Source organism: Castor canadensis, chromosome 10 (assembly GCF_047511655.1).
Source record: "Castor canadensis chromosome 10, mCasCan1.hap1v2, whole genome shotgun sequence".
NCBI lineage: Eukaryota > Metazoa > Chordata > Mammalia > Rodentia > Castoridae > Castor > Castor canadensis.
In genome coordinates this window covers 113712574-113734698 of record NC_133395.1, presented here as the reverse complement: position 1 = coordinate 113734698, position 22125 = coordinate 113712574, and the positions used below count along the sequence as shown (strand labels likewise).

Sequence of the window (22125 nt, the reverse complement as noted above, 5' to 3'; positions counted from 1 at the left end):
TGCCTGTGGTCTCTGGCCAGCTATGTAACTCAGTAACAGACAGCAAGCCATTTGTCAAATGCATGGTCTTCTCTAGTCTACATACATAGTGCCCTGGCTGAGTTCACATTTCACCCTATGCTCAACCAAATAGGCATTTGTGAACTAGAAGGCATTTGGCAACAACTGAGCATACTTGTGTTCTTGTAGAAACTCACAGAAAAGGTTTTGAAGAGAAAATTTGAACCGGATAGACAGACAACTTTGGCCTGTCTACATCTTTGACAGCAGTTGCATATGGCCTTAGCCCCGGAGAGATAACATGCTTCCAGAATTGGCTGGTGGGGACAGCCTGGAGGTAAGCAAGTCTGACTTCCTTTAAGCAAAAATAAATCTTGCTGAGTTAAGTGATCCTGTCTCCCACCTTCCTCAAGGAACATGAGACATTAAGTGACAAAATTTGAAGACAGCAGGCATGAATCCTCAGAGCCCATATCTCCTGGCTGATTAATTATAGGTCTGCCTAGTTCAAGATAAGCTTCAGGTCAGCTACATAAGACTGTCATCCTTGTCATAAGCAATAACCCAAGAATAACCTTGGTGACTATCCCCAGATCTTTTAGTCCTTACTAATATAATTATGATGCACAGGCTAAGTCAGAAATAAAGTGGAAGAAAAGGCCAAATCTCCCAGCCAAAGAACAACCACTTCAAACAGATCCGCTCCTCTGCTCCATTTCAATTCCTTTCCACAAATTATCACAGAGTGCAGACACAGGCGTTGATGTTCAAAGTCACTCTAAAATACAACTTAATGAGGGAGGCTGCCCCAAAACAAATGATTCCCTTTGGTAAACCTAGGCCATATCAGGAGAATGCGTGGAGTATATAACTCATCCATCAACCAATGGATCCAAAAATTATATATCAGAAATAGACTACGTGCCAGACATGCTCTTAGGCCCTGTTTTTGTCAACAGCTATCCTCTAAGAAGGGCTTGAGGCAATTTCCAGTCCTTTAGGCCAAATACCACTAATGAAAGTCCCCAGCCAGTCACAGAGGTCTGCTGACACTTGTGAGAGATGAGAGAAATGGAAAGTCAGAGAAAGGGCTTCTTTGACAACGCAAAACTCCCATTTGTAAAATGGTTTGGCTTTCTCTTGCTTCCAAACCCAGCACCTGCAGACACATCTAACTCTAATTCCCCAAGGGGATTAGGGTGATGAAAATTTCAGTATCTCTGGAGAAGGGCACATTTCAGCTTGTGTTTGTCTAAAACATACCCACAATTTCCTGACATGCCCATTGTCATCATAATGATACAGAAGTTGGAGATCTGGAGTTTACTTTAAACAAGCATGCTACTTACTATCAAGAAATTCTCCACTGCATATTGTAACAATTTCTTACAGGCTCGGAATTTAATAGAAACCCTGGGAAAGATTTCTGCCTTTGCATCAAACACAACTTACCATAATTGCCTTGGTTTGGAGGAGATGACACCAAGCTGAGATAAAAGCAATTTTTAATCTTTTCTCCATTTGAAACCTACTTTTTGGATGCTACATAGAAGCATCGAAGTTGACTGGTCAGAAGAATGGTTACCTTGCTCATGTTCCATTCCAAGACTGAAATCGATTGTTTACCTGCCACCACAGGAGATTTCCGTTCATCCAGGAGCTGGATGGAGGTACTTGCTGTCACCACATTGCTTTTGTTGACTGTTCCTGTAAAAAGAAAAACCACCATGACAAAACTGGAGATTGTTTATAGTGCACATGTTAAGAGGGTAATCAAATTAACCTATAGCTACTAATTCTGCAAATTGATCTGGGGATCTGTTCCCAGAGTCCAGAGTGATCTGGGACTATCTAAAGACTGGAAAAACCATCAAATGCATGGCTCACATTGGTCTTCTGCCCTCAGGTAAGAGAGCAAGGGCTGTGCAATGCCTTGGTCCTTCATTCTGCAGTTTAGATCAGTTCAGTTCAGATAGGGAACTGTGAACTTTTGAAGTGAAGAGACTCACTGATGCTAAGGATGCTTGGCCTTTCTCTTAGGTGGGGCCTTGACAATATTAAAAACAAATCAACTGAGAAGTTTGTATTCAAATTCCACAGGGCACAAAATACCAGCTCTGCTTCATGAAATGCCCCTTGCACAATTTGGTAAAGTAAAACTTCTGTTTTATTTGGAACTATCACTCACACAGAACAGACACGTCACTGGTTCAGGTCTGGCCCAATATTCAGCATTGGTTCTGAAGGCTGAACTTGGCTTCCCTCAGCATTCAGGAAGCTCCCCCACACTCTGTGTACAAAGCCCAGGCTACAAGGATCATATAGACAGAACCCTGCCTCCCACAAGGACACCCACCTGTGCTGAATGGGATGGAATAGACGAAGCTCCCTGGAATCTGCTCAGCAGCTCTTCTGTACCAAAGAGGGAAATGATCTGCATTAAAAATGTTCTCTTTGTCGCCAGCTTTCAGGAAGTCCCTGGAGATGAAAAAGAAGAGTACTGTAACGCTCAAGGTCAAGGTAGACACAGTGTGTCTAACAGCCTTCAGAGGGTAAAAGCAGGGTTGGCTTTTCAATCCCTGGCTTGCCTTTTTTAGCACAGAGGGGACCTGAGTCAACACTGAGTGCACTCAGTTTGAGTATATTACTCAAAAACATCTTGTGGAGTTTAGGCAGTCAGATTCTAAGGGAGCAGAACAATTTGTCCCAGTGTATTTAGTGAACTAATTGGTACAAGTGTGAAGGCAGTAAAAGTGGGCCGCATCAGGACTTTAGCATCCTCCTTCGTTCACCTCTATACTCTCAGACAGGATGGCTTACCATTCCTCTGCAGAGCCCTCCCCATCCCTGGCCTCCCTGCCTCCTGCCCACAGCACTTCCCTCTAACTTGAAGGACACATGCATTCTTCAGCTCAGAGCTTCCTGTCAAAGTCCCTCTCATTTTCTTTATTATTTATTGGCCTATTTTTAATGGACAAAAGAACTTTTGTGTAGCAGTTACAGCGTACAATGTGATGTTTTTATCTGTGTATATACAAGACATATACTTGTATGTGTCCACAGTCAACATTAATTTATCATTCTGTATGTGTGTGGTGAGGACATTAAAAATCTAATCTTTTAGCAATTTCAAGATATGCAATATATTATAAGGTACACTTCATATACCTGCCTTGTGAATCCAGAGACATGTACAAGCTCTGCCCTAGTCTGGGTTCCTGTAGCCTTGGTCACTCTCATATACCCTCCTTTTTTCTGGATCTATCTACACAGTTGTCATGTTCCTTCCCCAAAACCTCCCAACGTTTCTGTGGACAGCAGCTTTTTTCATACTTTTGTATTCTTCTACGGAGCCTTAACATACAGCAATCTTTCCTTATCTGTAGCCATGTTTTCTGTGGTTCCGAAATAAGTGGTGAACCACGGTCTAAAAATATTACATGGAAAATTCTTTGAAAAATCAATTCCTAAGTTTGAAATAGTGTGCAGCTCCGAGCAGTGTGATGAAACTTCGTGAGGTGCCATGGCATACCATTCAAGATGTGAATCGTCCTTCTGGTCAGCATCTCTATAGTGTGTACACCACCTGCCCATTAGCCTCTTAGGAGTTGCACAGTAATCAGATCAGCGACAGTGTGTTTCTAAGCTGTGTTCAAGTGACCCTTACATGGTAGCCAAGTGCTATCATTCTGTTGCAACGTCAAAGCCTTCAACTCACTTCATCTCTTCACAAAGGCATCTCATAGCATCACAAGAAGATATTGTGTGTGTGTGTGTGTGTGTGTGAGCAAAAGAGAGAGAGAGAGAGAGAGGCCACATTCACATAATTTTTTATTACAGTATAGCATTATAATTATTCTGTTTCTTATTAGTTATTGTGGTTAATCTGTTATTGTGCCTAGTTTATACATGAAACTTTATAATAAGTATAAACATATAGGAATAAAAACAGTACATAGGGCTTGGTACTTTCCAAAGTTTCAGGTGTACTCTGAGGGTCTTGGCACATACTCCCATCAAGATAGGGGGTACTACTGTACTGAAGCCCCACTGAGTGTTTGCTGATTGGCTTTCCTCTGGACAGCACATTGATTTTCCAGCTCCTAAGGACCTTCTCCTAGCTGATATGGCACAGCTCAGAGGGAGGAAATGACTTCTGGCTCATCCACATTCTGTAGGGATCTTTCAAAAAGGGAGACAAATCAAGGAACAATGCACAGCTAGGGAAATGGCCATGAGTTGAATAAGAAATGGCACCATTTCAATCCAGCAGTTTTTGCCCTGGAGTTGGATCATGTGGACCATGGAGAGAAATTTTTATAGCAGGTTATGAATTTGGTCCATAATTCAGAAAAGAATTCTATAGTTTTAAGATGTGGCAAACCATTGTTCCTGTTACCTCTACCAAAGAAGTAGAATCTACTCCTTTGAGAGGAAGTCTGTGTTATCAAAAATGATAAATGTGAGATACCAAGAATACAGGAGTCCTGCAATAGAGATTCAAAGCCAGTCTCCCAAGAGTTCTAAAAATGGGCCCATCTGTCATTTACCAGGGTTAGTTTTATGAGGTTTCTGGTTAGTGTCAGGGCCTCATCAGTGTTGCTGATGAACAGGGAGCATCCCCTCCCACTTGAATGCTGATGAGACAACCCCTCTCAAATTACCAGTCACACCGTGGTTTGGTTATTCACCCCTGAAGGTCAGAGGTTTCCTGGTAATCACTGAACTCACTCACTTGCAAACACACACAACCCTTCTGAATCTCAAACCCATTTGTCCTTGGCTTAATACCTCTTGGTCAGAGAAAAGAAATTAAGAAAAATTTTTAATGGGCACAAAAGACTTCAGATTATCAACCACCTCTGGTGAAATGCTCATCTGATGTGAAGGGTCTATGGTTCTCTAAAAACTCAAGGTTGAGCAGTAGCTGAATGAGCAGCTTGGTGCTGGACTCAGCCACTGTTGGTCCCTGTCCCCTGGGGTCTCCTTGGAAGATATTGTCAACCCCAGCACCTCCAGACATTCCACCTCTAGGTGTGGGGCTCTGTAGTCCCCAGGACAAGCACAGAGGCATAGAGGTTTGTTATAACATAAACAAAAAAATAAACATCAGACCTGAGACCCAGGAAGGAATTCTTGGGTACAGCTGCAGAACAGCCATACGTCAGGAGTCCAGTGCTTCCTCCCTCTGTCTGCAACCCCAGCAGCCGCATCATCTCCCAAGCTCTGAAATGACTCACTAGGCAGGAGAGGCCTCCAGGAGAGTGGACAGAAGCCAATAAATGTGAGGAACAAAGGGTTGTGAAAGGGCCAACTGGCAGGTGAATGCACGCTCTGGGGCCCCCATGATAGAACAGAGAGAGAAAATCTCAGCAGGCCTAGGTGACCTGAATTTTGCTTCTGCCAGTGGTGGAGTCAAGAAATGAAATAAGTGTCCTTTTGGATTTCCCATTTCAGGAACTCACTGGGCCACTGCAGAGGAGCACCCCCCACTTACTGACTGGTGAGCTGCTCAGCCCCAACAAACAGGTTGATTCTTGAGAGGCCTGTGCGAGTGCCGAGGAAGGCAACCTCTACGCCCTTGTCAGAATTCCTGAAACAGAACAGCAGACATCAGGGAGATGGTTCTAGACAGTAAGCAGATAATGGCTTTTGCATTTTCAGACTCACAGAATGTTTTACAAAACAGGAGCTCTGAAACCTGAACTTTAAAAGAATTTATAGAAACAGACACATACATATTCTTGTTTTCTCTCTTTCTCTCTCTCTCTCTCTCTCACACACACACACACACACACACACATGCACAAAGCCCAGAAAGCAAATTCTTATCCCTAACAACAGCTTTCATGTCTTGCAGGAAAAATGAAGAAATCCTGCCAATAAAAGCAGCATGAGAAAAATGCTCTTCAACCCATAAACATATCTTATCTCTAGGTTTGGGGTACAAATTCAGAGATAGCAGGCTGGGGAGAAGAAGGATTTTGAGGAAAGGAAAAGTCCATAGGACCAGTCACCTGCCTCAATGCTACTACCTCTATTCTTGGTCCTGAGACTGTTAGTAGAATCCACTATGAGAGGGAGCAAGCAGCAAATTCACTGAACCAAATCTGCCACATCCCACAGCCTAGAATTCCACCTAGCTGAATGGGATCTGAATTTCACAGTTGTTTTGGACACCCACTTACAACTTCTATTACAGCATAAGCCTTATTCTCATCACCAACACCAAAGAAATGAGTTAAAGAATGGCTTGTTAAAATACCTATAGGGTACTTTGCTCAGGCACTCTAAGGATGGCCTATTTTGAAAAGTTATTGAACATAATGGTGTTTCAGTTTCCATGGAGAATTCTGTATTTGAACATGTTCTGTAGGAGACTTTCAATGTACATTTCTTGTGTGCAAAAAGTCAACGGCTTTTTCCACAAATCCAGTTTTATCCTATATTGAAAACATGAAGAGAATGCCTATTTATGTGCTTGTTTTTCTGTCCTAGCTGCTAGTAACAATTTAATTCAAAGCACTATCCAGGCCATTGTCAATATAAGATTGTTCAGTTATTGGTTTTTGGTATTAGTCAAGATGGTCAATACTACCTTTAAGTATTTAAGGGGTGGATAAAAACCAATACGATGCATTTGGCTCTGCTTGTAGCCTATACCAAATTGGAAAGCTGGGCTCTCCAATCAGTTACAGATGTGGATTACAAAGCAAGCTACCATTTTAGAAATCTTTAGCATGTGTTAGGAATGAATCAGAAATCTTTGCCCAAGATTTTGAGTTTCATGAGAGCTTAAAAGAAACATCTCCACAATCAAGAGAGAAAGAAATCCTAGGATAGATTTTGATGGCTTCCCAACCTCCCAGGGAGTGAGATCCACGCAGGTAAGCAGGACACCCCCAAAGTACAGTGAACATGGCAGTCGCTCCTGGAGCTCCAGACTCACATGTTAAGCTGTCACTCTGACATCTTCACTGAGGAGACTTCCAGCCATCTTAGGCTTCAGTGTTTAGAAGTGACTCTGGCCCCAAACCTGCTTCTCTCTGTTTTTCCTATCCTAGCAAATGGCACCATCTTTCCAGGTCTCATGATGCAAACATGGGAATGAACCTGACTGCTCAGCCTTCCTGCCCTAGACAGTAAGCACACCACAAACCCATCAGCAGGTTCTGGGGTCATACCTCTGAAGCAGAATACCTTGGAAGACGTAAATCCCTTGGAATGCTATAGGAGCCTATACTGCTATTCTTACTCCATTGTACTCTGTTACTCGTACAGTAGCAGAGAGATCTTTAAAAAAAATGTAGATCTGTCATATTCCTCCCTTTCTCATACTCTGAGTATAAAATCAAGATCTTTAACCTGACTCCGAAGATGCTGCGCCAGGTGACCCCTCTTCAACCTCATTTCCTGACATCATTCAGCCTTCTCTCCATATTTCAGCTATGTCGACCATCTTTAAGTTCCTCAAATGTATCAAGTACTTTCTCAGCTCATAGCTGTTGCACATGCTATCTATCTTCCTGGAAGGTGTACTAACCCTCGACCTAGACAGTTCCATGTCTTTACTTTTCCTTCAAAGAGGTTAACATAATTGTTTTGTGTGTGGTGGTGCTGGGGTTTGAACTCAGAGCTTCATGTTCTTGTGCAATACCTCTAGCCCTTTTTGAACTTTCCAGTCACTGAATTAGAATTCGTAAATGCACTGGAAACTGGAAAACACAGTATTTCCTCCTAATTAGAACATTATACTAATTCTCTCTTCCTACCATCCTACATAAACACACACATATACACACAAACACTTGGTGAGTGGTAATTTGTTTACCATATTTGCTTTGAAAGAGATAATTTTTAGTAAAGATACCCTGAATAGGCTGAATAGGGAGCCTTAGGGGGACAGAGACATGAGATAAGTATGGCCACATTGCAAGGCAGAAGGTCGTGAGCCAGGCATTGCTCAGGCAGGCCAGTGTGCCCAGGGGTCACAGGGCTGAGGGCACCATGGCATCAAACTCCAATATTAAAATCTGATTCATATTTATATTATTTTCTTTCATCTTAATCTTTTCTCTCTTCTATAACTTTTAAAAGGTAATTGTTGTGTTGTACTTGTCCATCTCCTGGCCTCTACCTTTTCAATCAAGAATAAACTGCATAATAGGAGCAGTTGGAAAACTTTTCTTGCTCATAAAACAAATACCAAAAGACATCAACTTCTTTAGGGATCAGTCACATTTAAAAGAGAGGGAAAAAAAAAAGTGGAGTGAAAGCTAAAGAAATATAATAAAAATGATAATAGCGATTGATGCTTATTATAGGTACATGAGGGTTTCACTAAGTTAGTTTCTCTGCTTTCATTTACATTTGCTAAGTTTCATTAAATTTTTTCTAAACTTTGAAAAATTGCACTGGGAAAAACATCAGTATGATGTAAACATCAGCTTACAAGAACCTTTTGAATGGAATAAGTTCCTCATCAAGCTCTAGCTTGTCAGGTGTGACAATGGACTTTTGACATAACTTTCAAGGAGCTGTAGTAATGTGATTGCTACTGCTTCTGCTTTTGTCTAAATCAGTTCAAATAAAATAAAACTCCAAAAACATAACACAAATCAAAACTACTTTTAAGTTTTTGACTTTTATTTAAAGGTGCTTTAGGTTTTGGTAATGAGTAGAACAAAGAAAGGAACTTTTCTTAAAGCATAGCAAGCATTTATAGAAATGTATCGCAGGAAGCATTGCATTCAAAAACTAACTCAATACTCAGAGGGAATTACTGTTCTAGATGCTCCTGCATTTAATACCGATGGTTGTCATGGAGAGATACACATATTTCCTCCACTTGGCTGAATAGGCCTATTTGAAACAAAATGAGATAGGGGTTCACTTTTTGCCCAGCCCTGTCTGAGCCATGATCCTCTTATTTTATATTTCCCACTGTAACTTGAATGACGGGTACAAGACACTAAGACCAGCTCTTTTCCTTTCTATTGAGTTGGGGTCTTTGAACTTTTTTGCCTGGACTGGCCTCAAATTGCAATCCTCCTGATCTCAGCCTCCCAAGTAGCTAGGTTTAGAGGTGTGAGTCACCAGAACCCAGCTGTTAACACATTCTTAATAATACAACGCACTATGTACCACAGGACCTTAATGGCAAGTCCCCCATCTGTCTAGGTTACCCCTATCCTACCAACACCTGGATTAGTACATACAACAAATCTTTGATAGTTAAACAAGTGAACAAATGAATGAATGAATGAATGAAAGCAAATGGGTACAGAGTGTATGATAGATGGAATAGAAAGGAGATAAAATGAAGGAAGAAACTAATGAAGAATAAAAAAGAAGAACTGAATATTGTACTATTTGAAGGTATAAGGGAAAAGGAATGGTTTCTCCTATATTAATAGCTTACTTAAAATAATATTATAATAAGATGCTAACACAGTTCTCATCCTAGTCTTTGACATCAACTAGCATTGACTTCTCCCACTCCTGCCTCCATCCTTACTTCAGAAATAAAACCACAAGGTTACATCCGACACCCTACCGAAATAGAGATCTCAATCCCCATCCTATTCCCAACCTAGCCTGGCCCCATCCCAACTATGCTGCAGCCTGTGAAGTAGAGGGAGCTGTGGCAAGGCAGGAAGAAAAATGTTGCTTCTGCCTCCCTCTCTCTTGGAAGTATCACCCTACCTCTTGCATACCAAATTTCATGTAATGTTAAAACTCAAAACAAATTGCATGTCAAGCCCAGGAGCCTGCCATCCAAGCCCACGCCACTAATCTACTCTAGCTCTTGTGGTTTGGAGCTTAGGGGAAAATTAAAGAACCTTAACACCAGACTCCTAAAACAGTTTAGTTCTTTAAACCATAAACATATTTGGGGGCCTTGGTGTGGAAATGGTCATGTAGGGTGACACACGCAACCACTTACTCAGATTTGTTGAGGGCCAGGCTGGTCCAATAGGCTTCGATGGGTGCACTCACTACAGCATCAAAAAGGACTTCTTGGATCAATTCTTTGTCACCTGTTGGGAGGGACAGAAGACAAGACAGCTTTGGCCAGGCCCCAAAGAGGGGCTAGAGAGGTGCTCACCAAGGTCAGGTTGCAGGCTACTCTCTCACACGATGTATTGCTTTATGAGTTAGCCTCCCACCAACCAGCCGAAAATAGGAAACAGCCTGACACCTGATATGCTGGTAACTCCGGGACTGCAAAGCTCTCGGACTAGACCACAGGAAATGGAGAGGATTGCGTGTCTCACACTTCAGTTTTCTGCTGTCACTCCCCATCCCACAGTTTATGCCATGCACCCAGATTTGGACACAGGAAGCCAGTACTCCTTGTAAGTTGGTTCTGGTCATGCCTATCTTTGTCCTCTACCACAACCTGCACTTCTTCAGCACCCTTCTATCAGTTGGGTATAAGATGGGAAAGGGATACCATGACTTAATGACTGGGGGATTCTTACTTTGTAATTCCTTCCATTTAAGAGGGTTTTTCTCATTTTAATTGGGGATATCTGTTCCTATACAAAGGGATTCTGGGTAGAGCTCTGTGGAAGAGGCCAAGGAATGAGTGAGATCATGAGTCTGGGAGAGCATCTTAGTAGAGCCCTCTAGAGAGCACATAGTCATCAGCTGGGGCAGGCCAGTCTTCACCTTGGCTGGGAGCAAAAAGGACAAAGGAGCTTTGTTGAAGAGCAAAACCTGGTAATAGCTTCACTTGTCATCCAAAAGACAATAGATAAGTTGAGATGCAGTTATAGAGTGGAATTCTATATGGTAATTCAAACAATGCAACAAAGCTAAATGATCAACACAAATTTTAAAAATATGAGTGCAAAGAAGTTGCATATATATCTATATATTATAATATTATATGTAGTAATTCACATATAATATATTATCTATTCAGGTGGAGTATACCTAATCTGAAATGCTTGGGACCAGAAGTGTTTCAGATTTTAGTTTTTGGAGTTTTAGAATATTTGCATGTATAACATAAGATACCTTGAGGATAGGACACAAGTGTAAACACAAAATTCATTTGTTTCATATACACCTCATACACATTGCCAGGATATAAATTAAAGCAACATTTTTAAATGAATTTGTTCATAGGTTTCATGATGTAGAATTTTCCACTTGTGATATCACACTGGTGTTCAGAAAGTTTCAGATTTGGGACATTTCAGATTTTTTAATAAGGAATGCTCAAACTTTATATATATATAAAGTTTAATGTACAAAGTAATGCTGCATATTTTATAGGCGCCTACCTATGTGGCAATAGTACAAAATATATGAGAATGATGAACAAATGCAGGATGGTCATTCCCTCTTAGAGAGAAATAGGAAGGAACAAGTATGTGCTGAGGCTTCAATATTATCAGTAATGTTTTATTCCTTAAAAACTACCTGAAGAAACATGGCAAAATATCAAGAAGCTAGATGGTAACTAACAGGAGCTGGATGATAACTTAAAATGTGTTTTTCATATTATCTCTATACTTGAGATAATCTGTTTCATAAAATATATCATTAAAAATTCAAAGGAAATGAACAATCAAGCTCATATGATGCCCATCTGATTCTTCCCCTACCAAAGCATATCTGCAATGTAAATCCACCCCATGAAGATGTCGTTTAGCAGCTGGCTAATCTCTTTATACTGCTTATGGGACTGCTGTGGTTATTCTATAAGATAACACATGTCAAACACTTTGCCCATCATTGATAAGTGATGCTTGTTAGTAAAAGGAGTAGGTGCTGTGCTTATTTTTTGGCGCATCTCCCTCAGCTCAAACTGCAGCTACTGAAACTATTTTGTGTTAGGAGAGAATCTGCTCCTACCTTTAGGGGAACATCCAGACCTGCCAACACTGCCTACTGCCTCTTTGGCAGAGCCATTGGCCATTTCTTACTCATCGAGCCCTTCCAGAGGACGCTTGGTAGGAGAAGAAGCAGCAGAACATACACTGCTATGAGATGCGGTAGGCGCCAGCAGTTACCCCACTCTTGGAGAACCAGGATATCTAGCTTTCAGTTTTGTATAAGATAATCTTTTTGTTTGTTTGTTTTGGTAGTACTGAGTTTGAACTCAGGGTTTCGCACTTACTAGGCAAGTGCTCTACCACTTGAACCACGCCCCAACACTTTTTTCTTTTATATATATATATGTGTGTGTGTGTGTGTGTGTGTGTGTGTAGTCTTCATCTCCCACTTTGCCCAGGACTGGCCTCAGACCACAGTCTTCCTACTTTGTCTCTTGAATACCAGGGATTATGGGCATGTACCATCAACCATCATACCCAGCTTAAGATGATCGTTTTTCTAACCTTGGTTTGTCATTTGTAAAATAAAGGAGTTGGATATGGAAATATGTAGAACAAATCCCATGTAAAGGGCTAAATGGTGATTCTGTAATTGGCAATCTACATTCTTTCTCCTGTTTTTCTACAGAAAGCAGATATTTGGCTGGATTTAATGTGACAGACTCCACCAAATCAAAGCTTTTCTTGAAAATGGAGGTAAAAAAAATAATTTGGAGTTGACTGTCCCCCTGCCCCTACATGCACATGCAGCATGCCTTTGAAAAAGCACTCACACTGGAGCAGAGGCTCTTTGCCTTTGAGGTAGAGCTTAATAGCTTCTAGTTGAGACAGATGACGGTGCTCAGCGTGCAGGTCAGTGTTGCAGTAGGACCTATGAACATGACAGGGCCCCAAATAAGAGCTTATAAATATTTACAGCTTTGTCTTCCCTTGCATTTGAACCAGGAAAACTGACTAAGGGGGCACAAGCACCTAGGAACCAAAGAGGGCAGTAAATACTGAGGCTCAGGAAGGCCTGTTGAATTCTTACCATTCATCGGCCAAGGACACATCCGGGTGCTCTAAGTCATGCAAACCTGCAGGTCAAGGAGAAAAGATGAAAGAATAAGTACTACTTCCCCTCGTTCTCCCAGGTGCTTCAAATATTCTAAGGTAAGGTTGTGGAGTGGTTTAACAGTAGACATCAATCCAAAGGGACCTGCCTGGTAACAGGGATTCCAGACAAAAAGAACAAGTTCTCTGCCCAGATAACCCTGTCCCCATTTTCACACACTTCACTACCACCACCCCCACCTTCCCTGGCTATATATCCCAGGGAAACCATAACCCTCTGAAGATAAGTGACACATCAGTGAATGCTGGGAAGGAAGCTTAATAGGACGGTAGGAAAAGCTGACTCTGGAGCAACTTGTAGTCCAAGATGGTATCTGGACTAGGCCACCAAACTCCTGTGCGGTGTTAGCAGGGTACTTTACTTCTCTAAATGTCAGTTTCTTCATGTGCAAAACAGGAATGATAATAGTCCCTAACTGATTGATAGTTGTGAGGGTGAAATTACAGGTTGAACAATATAAAATTGTCAATACTCAACTGCTTTTTGCCAGCAAAAATTGCTAGTTGTTACAGGGTCCTAGGTAAAATGAATCATCTGTCTAGGAACGTGGGTAGAGAAGCTAGAACTTGCATGGAATCTGGAAATTTTTACAGAATATTCCAGACTACCTTAACTCTGTGTAGTTTGGATGCGGTTCATTCCCAAAGGTATATCATGAATTGGATGCTTGGTCCCCAATGAATAGTATTGGGAGGGAGTGGATCTTTAAGAGGTGGAGATTAGTGGAAAAGGATTAAATCATTTGGGCATCACCCTCAGAATGGATTAATGTAGTTATCACAGGACTGGTTTCCATGGGAGCATTTTTATAAAAGAATGAACCAGGTTCCTCTCTGCTCTCTTGCTTCTTCACTTGCACCAGCGTTCCTGCTACATGTGGCAACTGCTCTTTCTACTTCTCTGCCAAGTTTGGATGCAGCCAGAAGCCAACTATATGGAGCCAGCCAGTCTTGGACTTTCAGCCTCTAAAATAGTGAGCTAAATAAACCTCTTTATAAGGTACCTAGCCTCAGGTATTCTGTTACAGCAACACAAAATGAGACCCTTTGTGAAGACACTCTCATTCCTTGGATCTTGTGCCTTGAATTCAATGGGAAATCAGTAGACATGCACTTCTGAATGACACACTCAGACACTTTGATGATGTTATAGCTTATTTCAGGAAGTCAGTTTCCTCATGGCCAATGGTATCTCACTGCACACAGGACTCCAATTTCCTGCTCAAATATGGATGTATAAAACCAATAGTGGGACACTAGGCCTATCACACCACCATGTTTGATTGTACAGAAGTGAGGAGTAAGTGAGATTGAATACCAGGCTATAAAATCTACTGGTTACAAGACCTTGGGAATGACCTTGGGTTGTATCACCTATGTGATGCAGGAAATATTACATAACTCACAAACTCCACCAGATGGTTAAATGAGATTGTTATTAACACCTAGGAAAATCCAGTTATCCATTAATCTTTTATACCCTTTCCTTCCTTCCTTCCCTCTCTTCCTTCTTACTTTCTTCTTCCCCTGTCCCGCATTCCTGCCTTTCTTCAGTATTTTTACTGAGCATCTGCTATGTGTCAGGGACTATTCTACAGACTATAACAGTGAACAAAACAAAAATCTGTGCTTTGATAATTCTTCATTTCTACTGACATAAAGGAGAGAAGTAGATAAACTTGAAATTAAAATATATAGCATACCAGTTGGTAGTGAAGGCTATGAAGGAAAAGGGAGCATAGAACAAGGACAGGGAGGACCAAGAGATGGGAAAGCTTAAGACAGAGTTTCAGTTCTAATTCTGGTGGTTAGGGAAGGTTTTACTGAGAAAGTGATTTTAACCAAAGATCTGAAGGAGGGAAGGGAAAAAGTCACGCAGGGAAGCAAGGAGAGTGCTCACTGCAGAAGGAGTAAGAAGTGCAAAGGTGCTGAGGTGGAACTGTACCTTTCCAGAATACTGAGTTAAGGATGTCAGTTCTACTTATTATTCTATATTCAGTTTAGTCAACCTTCACCCACAAAGCCCTGTGTGGCTCTATTTCACAGGACCTACAAATGGGACCCCGGGGGAAGAAATGTAATTGTTCCTCTCTCTCCCCCCACAACCCCTGATTTTAGTCTTTCTCACAAAAATCACATCTACTGATGATTGACATTATTGACAAAAGCTCTAATTTATTAATAATTACTGTGTATAATACATGCAAAGGATATAAAAGAGATTCAGAAGAGGCACAACTATAGAAATGACTCTTTACATGCTTTTCTTTTAGGCCATACTGGCATTTGAACTCAGGGCCTCACACTTGCTAGGCTCGTACTCTGCCATTCAAGCCATACCCCAGCCCTTTTTGCTTTAGTTATTTTTCAAATAGGGTATCCCATTCATTCCTGGGCTGGCGTGGACCATGATCTTTCTATTTATCCTTCCAGCATAGCTGGGATGACAGGCACATGCCACCAGGCCCAGTCACTATTGGTTGAGATGAGGTCTTGTGAGCTTTTTTGCTGAGGTTGACTTCAAACTGTGATCTTCCTTATCTCTGCCCCTTGAGTAGCAGGGATTACAGGCATGAGCCACTGCACCTACCTGTCCTTATATTTTTGAGCAGTCAATCTCTTGGTAGTATCTAGCATTGTCAAAGCATATGGAAAATCCCTACAATTTGTAGGGAAGCATTCCTTATTGCAAAACCTACAGAAGTATGTCTGCCATCCCCAAAGAAGTCCTTCTCTCTCCCTGAACAATAATTATGCCATGGTTCTTAGAGATGACAAGACTCTACTAGTCAGCCTAAGAGGAAGCAGCTTTCCTAGGCTCTATTACTTAGTGAAGTTGGCAGGATTGTAAGTCCTTTTATTTACAGAGGACCAACAGAGAGAGGAAGATCTGACCTCATTTGTGTGGATAACCAGACATTCCCCCCCTTGCTGAGGATACAAGTAATTTCTTCATGGTGGTAATAGTTAGCTCTGAAATTCTCTGTGTGTGACTGCTTAGCCTGACAGCTGGGGAACATACAGGAAGATAGTGACCAAAAAAGAAAATGATCCAAAAGACAATGCAAAACAACTGTGAGAGAGAGAGAGAGAGAGTTTGGGAAAGGAAAGGGAGAAAGTAGAAGAGAGAGGGAGAAAAGACAGAGAAAGCAAGGGAGAAACAGGTCCAGATGTAGAGGACAGGCTAAGGGGACAGACATGTGAGAGGCAAGGATTCCACTAATGGACAACTGTTGTTCTGACCATGAGTTGTTTCATTAGCTTGACTTCAGATGGCTCAGACATGAATTTTCTGCCTTCAAGGACCCCGATGTCCACAGAAAATACTAGAAGTTAAAACATGATCTCAGAGAACACTTCCTGTGGAGTATTTTGCCCAAGTCACAAAGTTGCCCATGTTCTCCTTCTGTGTTTCTAGAAAGAGAAATCACATGGTTGGCTCTGGGGTGGGCGCAGGATGGGTTCTTCCCAGTTCACAGTGAGCTTCTCTACTCTCCCTACTGTTCCCTAAGATCTCACAGTCACCTCACAACCAAAACCAACACTTGTGAGACATTGCAGGAATAATCAGCAGTAAACCAGGAGGCCATCCATGGAACGTGCCATCTCAGGGACCATCATTCTCATTCTTCACGCCCTACTCCATCATCAGTGGGAGCCGTGGAGTAGTTTACTTCTGGAAATTTACCATGTTCATTTTTAACCAGCTCTAAGCAATTGAAACTTGGATTATAAACAACTTTCCTATTCTTAGCTATCTACCCTGAAACAGTCCTTGTCTGGTCCAATTCCTCCTGTGTTAAAAAAAAAAAATGCCCAAGTAGGGCAAGTGACTTACTCAAGATTACTCAGGGAAGAGAGCCTTCATTGACCATGCCCACCCCCACCTGACACTGGGAAATGAAGCTTTACTGAACTAGTGAGTTGTAGGGATGAAAAGGACGGTTGGCATGTGTATGACAATCGTTTCAGTTTACAGAGCTATGTGGTACAGTCTCTGGGCACCTGTGCTTAATGTGGACTGTGATAAGAGTCACAGGATACAACCTGTTTCTCCAACCTCTGTCAATCATTTCAGTGGTCACATTTCTCTTGGGCGAGGGTTGTTGCTATGAAACACAAGTGAGATGTGTAGGTCAACTGTGTAGAAGGCTAAGACTTCCAGATCTTTGCTTTCATTGTCCCCCTGGGCTTGAGATTTTACACTAATTTGTTTTTCTTCTGGTAGTGATTTTATGTATGAGAAGATTATAGCTGGTGAAAGGTTATGAGTTTCCTCGACAATTCTACAGATAAAGGCAAAATATAAATAAATTAAATCACAACAAAGGCCACCATTCGTTGGGGGTCCCCCCCATTCTGAAACCTAGAAAAAGTTGGCAAGAAAGGAAGGTAACAGCAAGTGAGCAATTAATGAGTCAATTGCCCAAGGCAATGGCCAGAGGTTTGGGGAATGAACAAATTCTATAGTCCACTCATTGTTGGTTCCAGACCTTTCTCCTCCAGGCCAAAGGATAGGAGGAGCCAAGGCCACACCTTACCTTCTTCAATGGTCACATTCCCGCGAAAGAAATATTTCCCATGGCCTCTGGAGAGCGCCACACCTAAACTGTGCAGAGAAACAAAGAAGACCTTGAAGTCCGTAGCATCAACTGGAATAGACTTGTGGGTAACATTTTTTATTTTCCATTTTCACATTTCCATTTCATGTTCTGTAAACAATTTTTCCAACAGTTTACTTTCAAAACCTCACTGATTATAGTGGGTGTTGGTTTTTCTTAGGTTCAAGCAGCTGCTTCAAAGTAATTTCTGATTCGAAATGCCAGCAGCAATTGGCTGCTCTTGTGTTTTCAAGACTTGTGGCAAACAACTTGCCCTCCAGCAAGCCTTTCCCTTGGACACCCTCCCAAGGACCATGCACCCTGCTCTGTGCAACCACCTTACACACCTCTGCCCCTGTGGTCAGCCAGAGATGGGACTTCCCAGACCCCAGAGTTTGAGAGGAGGGAAAACTGACCCCTTCTCAAGGGCAAAATGAAAACTTCCACTACTGCTTATGTGCAGCCACATTACTGTGTGACAGGCTTCTTTGCCCAGTTCTCTAATAGGTTTTCCACACTCTTCACTGGCTTGATTTAGGCTCCTTTCTGTTTTTGCTGAAAGTAAGAGACTGTGTTATAAAAACACTGTCTATTCATTTGGCGAACTCACTTAGCAGCCCATCTGTGCCTTGATTGCTCTAGGTTCCAAGTGGGATCTACCTGTAACAGTGATGCTAGAATTTATTTTTCAGATGAATGTGTAGTCAATAAAATCTCTCTTTAGCTCTGCAAGATACCAGTTCAGGAACATGAAGTAGCCTTACTGAAATAATTTTTTTTTTTTTTTTTGCCAAAATGTGTGACAACACTGAGTTAACAGGAGTGGGCAACTTTAGGAGGCTACACACACATTTGAAAACAGGCAGTGAGGCAAAACCATCTTTTTAGAATGTAACAAAGAGAAACAATAGGATTCAAAGGGAGACAAGCAGAGAAGAACAGTTCAGAGAAGTTGAAACAGAAACACAATATGTAGGGATGAAATGCTACCTCCAAGTTTGAAGGATTGTTTTCTGGTCATGAAAATAAAAGGTGGAATGGATCTCAGGAGGCAGCAATTTAGATGGTTAAGGACCCTGGTAACAAACCGAATGGTCTCCACCTTTGGTGGGAACCTCCAAAGCTTTTTTGTTGTTGTTGTTGGTAGTGAGATGCAAAGCCATGACAAATTGAGGGACTTCCCCTAGGTGGGCCTGAACCATCTCTTCCCCCTTCTGGAAGACAAAAGCAGCCTGGGAAAAGCCCCTTCCTCACTCTTTCCAGCCTTTCGGCAGGGTGTTTGTTATCTTCAGATGATGAGCTCTGAGAGCGTCAGCAGGTTTTGTACAAACACACTGATGGGTCTGATGGAATGTCCATGTATTATGGTCAGCTCTACCTGAAAGGAGTACCCTTGATGTCTGTGTAATAGTAGTCATTTGTCATCACCAAAACCCGTTTCTAGATTGAAAAAAGAAGTCGTAGAGAAAAGAAAACATGGTTAGTCTGCTAGGTGATGTTTTCAGAAGTCAATAAAAAATAAATGGGCACACTGTGATCAGGTTAACAGTACTACATGAGTCTTGTTTGAGATAAGTAAAGACAAGAGAAAAATGATCTCATTGAAAGAGATTTATTCCAGATAGAGTTTTCAAAGCTAATTTTTCACAGTGGTTTGTTTTAAATTAAGTGGCAAGAATGTTTGAGAAAAATGTACCCCTTTGTCCACTGTCTTCTTCACCTCCATGGAAAACTTCCCCGTCTTTCGATTCACCATGGCATTTCTTAACTAAAATGAGAAAAGGAAATCTAGGTGTTAATTCTTCCCTGGGTGTCAATGCCAGCGGGGTACCTTGCATTGCTCAGGTGGGAGCACTTCTGGTGGCTTATGCAAAGCAGAGGCTTGACCCCCACAGTACCCGTGTGCTTTTGCAGATAAAGTTGCTTGTTGAATATAAACCTCTAACACAGAGCTTCCAAAAAATAAACACTCAGCTACTCTTGAACGATGTGATGAGCAACAACAAATAAATGAGTCTTGACTTCGATTTCTGGTCCACAGGACAGCAACTACAAAAAAGCCTGTACCATGTTGATGAATCCTGAGAATCAGAACAAACTCCTGGCAATCCACTAAAACACTTAAGAAGCAAGAATGACTCTGGGGACAAGTTACATTTTCAAAAACGGTTCAGATTTGTCAGGAAGAAATCATTTTTCAAAAGACAATCAAGTTTAAAGATGTTTTCCTACACAGTAGTTTCCCCTCCCCCCCAGGGGCCAACCATTTGGGAGACAGGGATTAGCATTTTATAGCATGAATCATCTTTAAATGCTCACTGAGAAATCTCAGCCAATTAATGGCCTTGCTGACAAGCCACTGAACTATGCGACCCTGTCTCTCAATTTTGGAAGTTCCATCTATGAACAGTGAACCTGGCTTTCCTCCCCACCCCTGGCTGACCTCATCTCATTATGTGTGGCCCTTCCATGAGTGCTAAAGAAGATAGCAGATGTAGTGATGAAGGACATGCCATCCTGGGTGTCAAGGGGACACAACAAGGAAGGGCATTTAATGGCATAAGAGCAAAGACCGACATGCCACAGCTTATCCCAAAAGGCTCTTTCCCAGTCCGTGCCTTGTTTTTTTGTTTTTTTTTTTTTTATCCAATCCCCCCTTTTCTCCTTTGAGAAGCTTGAGTAAGATTGGGCTGATACAAAACTGCAAGGCTTGCAAGCAACCCAAATTTGACTCAGGGCTGTCTAGATTTGGGTTCGCATTCCCATCTTCTGTGAAAGAGAGTAAAAACATAATTTTTAGCTGGAGGCATGTATAAAATAAAACATATATTTTACTCTAGATATTTTTTAACAACACATAATGGGCATTTCTGGAAATATTTTCCCATTTTAACTTTTGTGGTTTTGGATGGAGAGAGCTGGTCCTAATTAAGCCTACTTTCTAACTTTTAAGAACGGCTCGATTTATCTGTAACATGGTTTTCATTTTTCCTTTTTCTGGTGCCTGCCTAAAGCCATTTGGGACCTTCCCCTCTCACATTCCCCAGGCAAGTTAGAGATTAGGTCAGCCTCTCCATGCCTTTTTGCTACCCCAACTCACTCACGGTAGCACAGAACAACTAGCATGGGGCCAGGGAGGGCCCAAGACCAGGGTCACTGATGTGTTACAGAGGCAAAAGCTTAGATAGTTAATCCAGTCTTTCCCTTTTAAAAAATAATAATGAAAGGAGGTTATACTTATTGAACACCTAGCTGTGAGACAGGATAACACCATAGTTTAGAAATGGACTCTGAAGTTAGAACTTTAAGATCACTTACCTTCTCTGTGCCTCAGTTTCCTTTTCTGGAAAATGGAACTAATGACGACACCCATCTCATAAAATTGTAGGGAGGGTTAGATGGGTCAGTATTTAGAAAAGTGCCTGGTACATGCTAAGCACTCAACATATATTGCTATCCTCCATCATCACCACCATCAGCAGCATGAACATATATTGCTATCCTCCATCATCACCACCATCAGCAGCATGTGTCCTCTTCATTATCATCCTCATCATTTTCTCATATTGTCAGAATCCTCCAATAGCTTCAGGAACCAGGAGTCAAGCCTCGAACAGATACCCAAAGCTTTAACCCAGTGTTTCTCAAGCTTTTGGGACCATGAGCCACAAGAAAAATACATCCTAGGCCGAGGACGCCCTCAGCATCTCCTTATCTCAGTAGATTCCATTGCTTTTCTTTGCTGCTCAGGAACCACTAAATGGATTTTGTAACTTTCACCAAGTTGAACACTGCTACCCTTCACCAGAAAAGGAGGCAACCCAAGGCAGGAGGGCTAATCTAGGATAACAGGATTCACAATTTGCTGTGGACACATACAAGCTCTCCTTGGACCTCTCTGTGCCTCAGTTTCTTCCTCTCGCACCTACTCTGTCAAAAGACTGGGTAAAGACTCCAAGACTCCAGGGATCTTGCCACATGTTTTAAAAGTTGTAGTCATCAGGTTCTTATGAAGGACTGAGCTATTACTATGTATTGGGCACCAATTGTAAAACTCTCAAAATTATCTTCTAAGTTCCCATGACTATCTCCATTTGACAGGTAGAGAAACTGAGGTATGGGGTTAAGAAACTTGTCCAAGGTAACATAGCAAGCCTCTGTGCCTCTTGAGCCCAAGCTTCCCAAATAGGAAGAAAACGTTATTTGAATAAAATTAAACATTTAAACATTTATAGAAAATTACATATTAGTATGTATAGTTTTTTTTTTGTCAAAGTTAAGTTTTAAAAATTGAGCATACACTATTCTGTGTCTTAACTTTCTTGGGTTCTTCCATTGGCTCCAAGTACTGGAATCTGAGGCTCATGGGAGATGCTTTTCTGTCCTCATTGCCAGAGAAGGAAAAGGGATTTGAGGGTTTTTCAATAGACTAGAGCATTCTAGAGATGTTGGTTTTTATGTTAAGAGACTGAGGACTCCAGAAGGGCAAAAAGGTATTCAGGGTCAGGGTCACACGATAACTCAGTGACAACCATAGGTCCCAAGGTGGCAGAGGAATCCAA

At 41.7% G+C, this 22125-nt stretch overlaps 1 protein-coding gene across 4 annotated transcripts in view; it reads right to left on the bottom strand.

The window, feature by feature from the left end:
* The window catches only part of Cacna2d3 (calcium voltage-gated channel auxiliary subunit alpha2delta 3), a 903262-nt gene that overhangs the window by 168019 nt on the left and 713118 nt on the right, over positions 1–22125 (bottom strand). For all 4 annotated transcript variants that reach the window (XM_074043965.1, XM_074043966.1, XM_074043967.1 and 1 more), the window contains 9 exons: positions 19260–19331; positions 18942–19003; positions 17504–17571; positions 12880–12925; positions 12623–12720; positions 9947–10040; positions 5498–5593; positions 2357–2478; positions 1627–1707 (listed from right to left, as the gene is read on the bottom strand). In XM_074043965.1, the coding sequence (XP_073900066.1) occupies positions 1627–1707; positions 2357–2478; positions 5498–5593; positions 9947–10040; positions 12623–12720; positions 12880–12925; positions 17504–17571; positions 18942–19003; positions 19260–19331 (739 nt within the window). The remainder of the gene's footprint in view (positions 1–1626; positions 1708–2356; positions 2479–5497; positions 5594–9946; positions 10041–12622; positions 12721–12879; positions 12926–17503; positions 17572–18941; positions 19004–19259; positions 19332–22125) is intronic.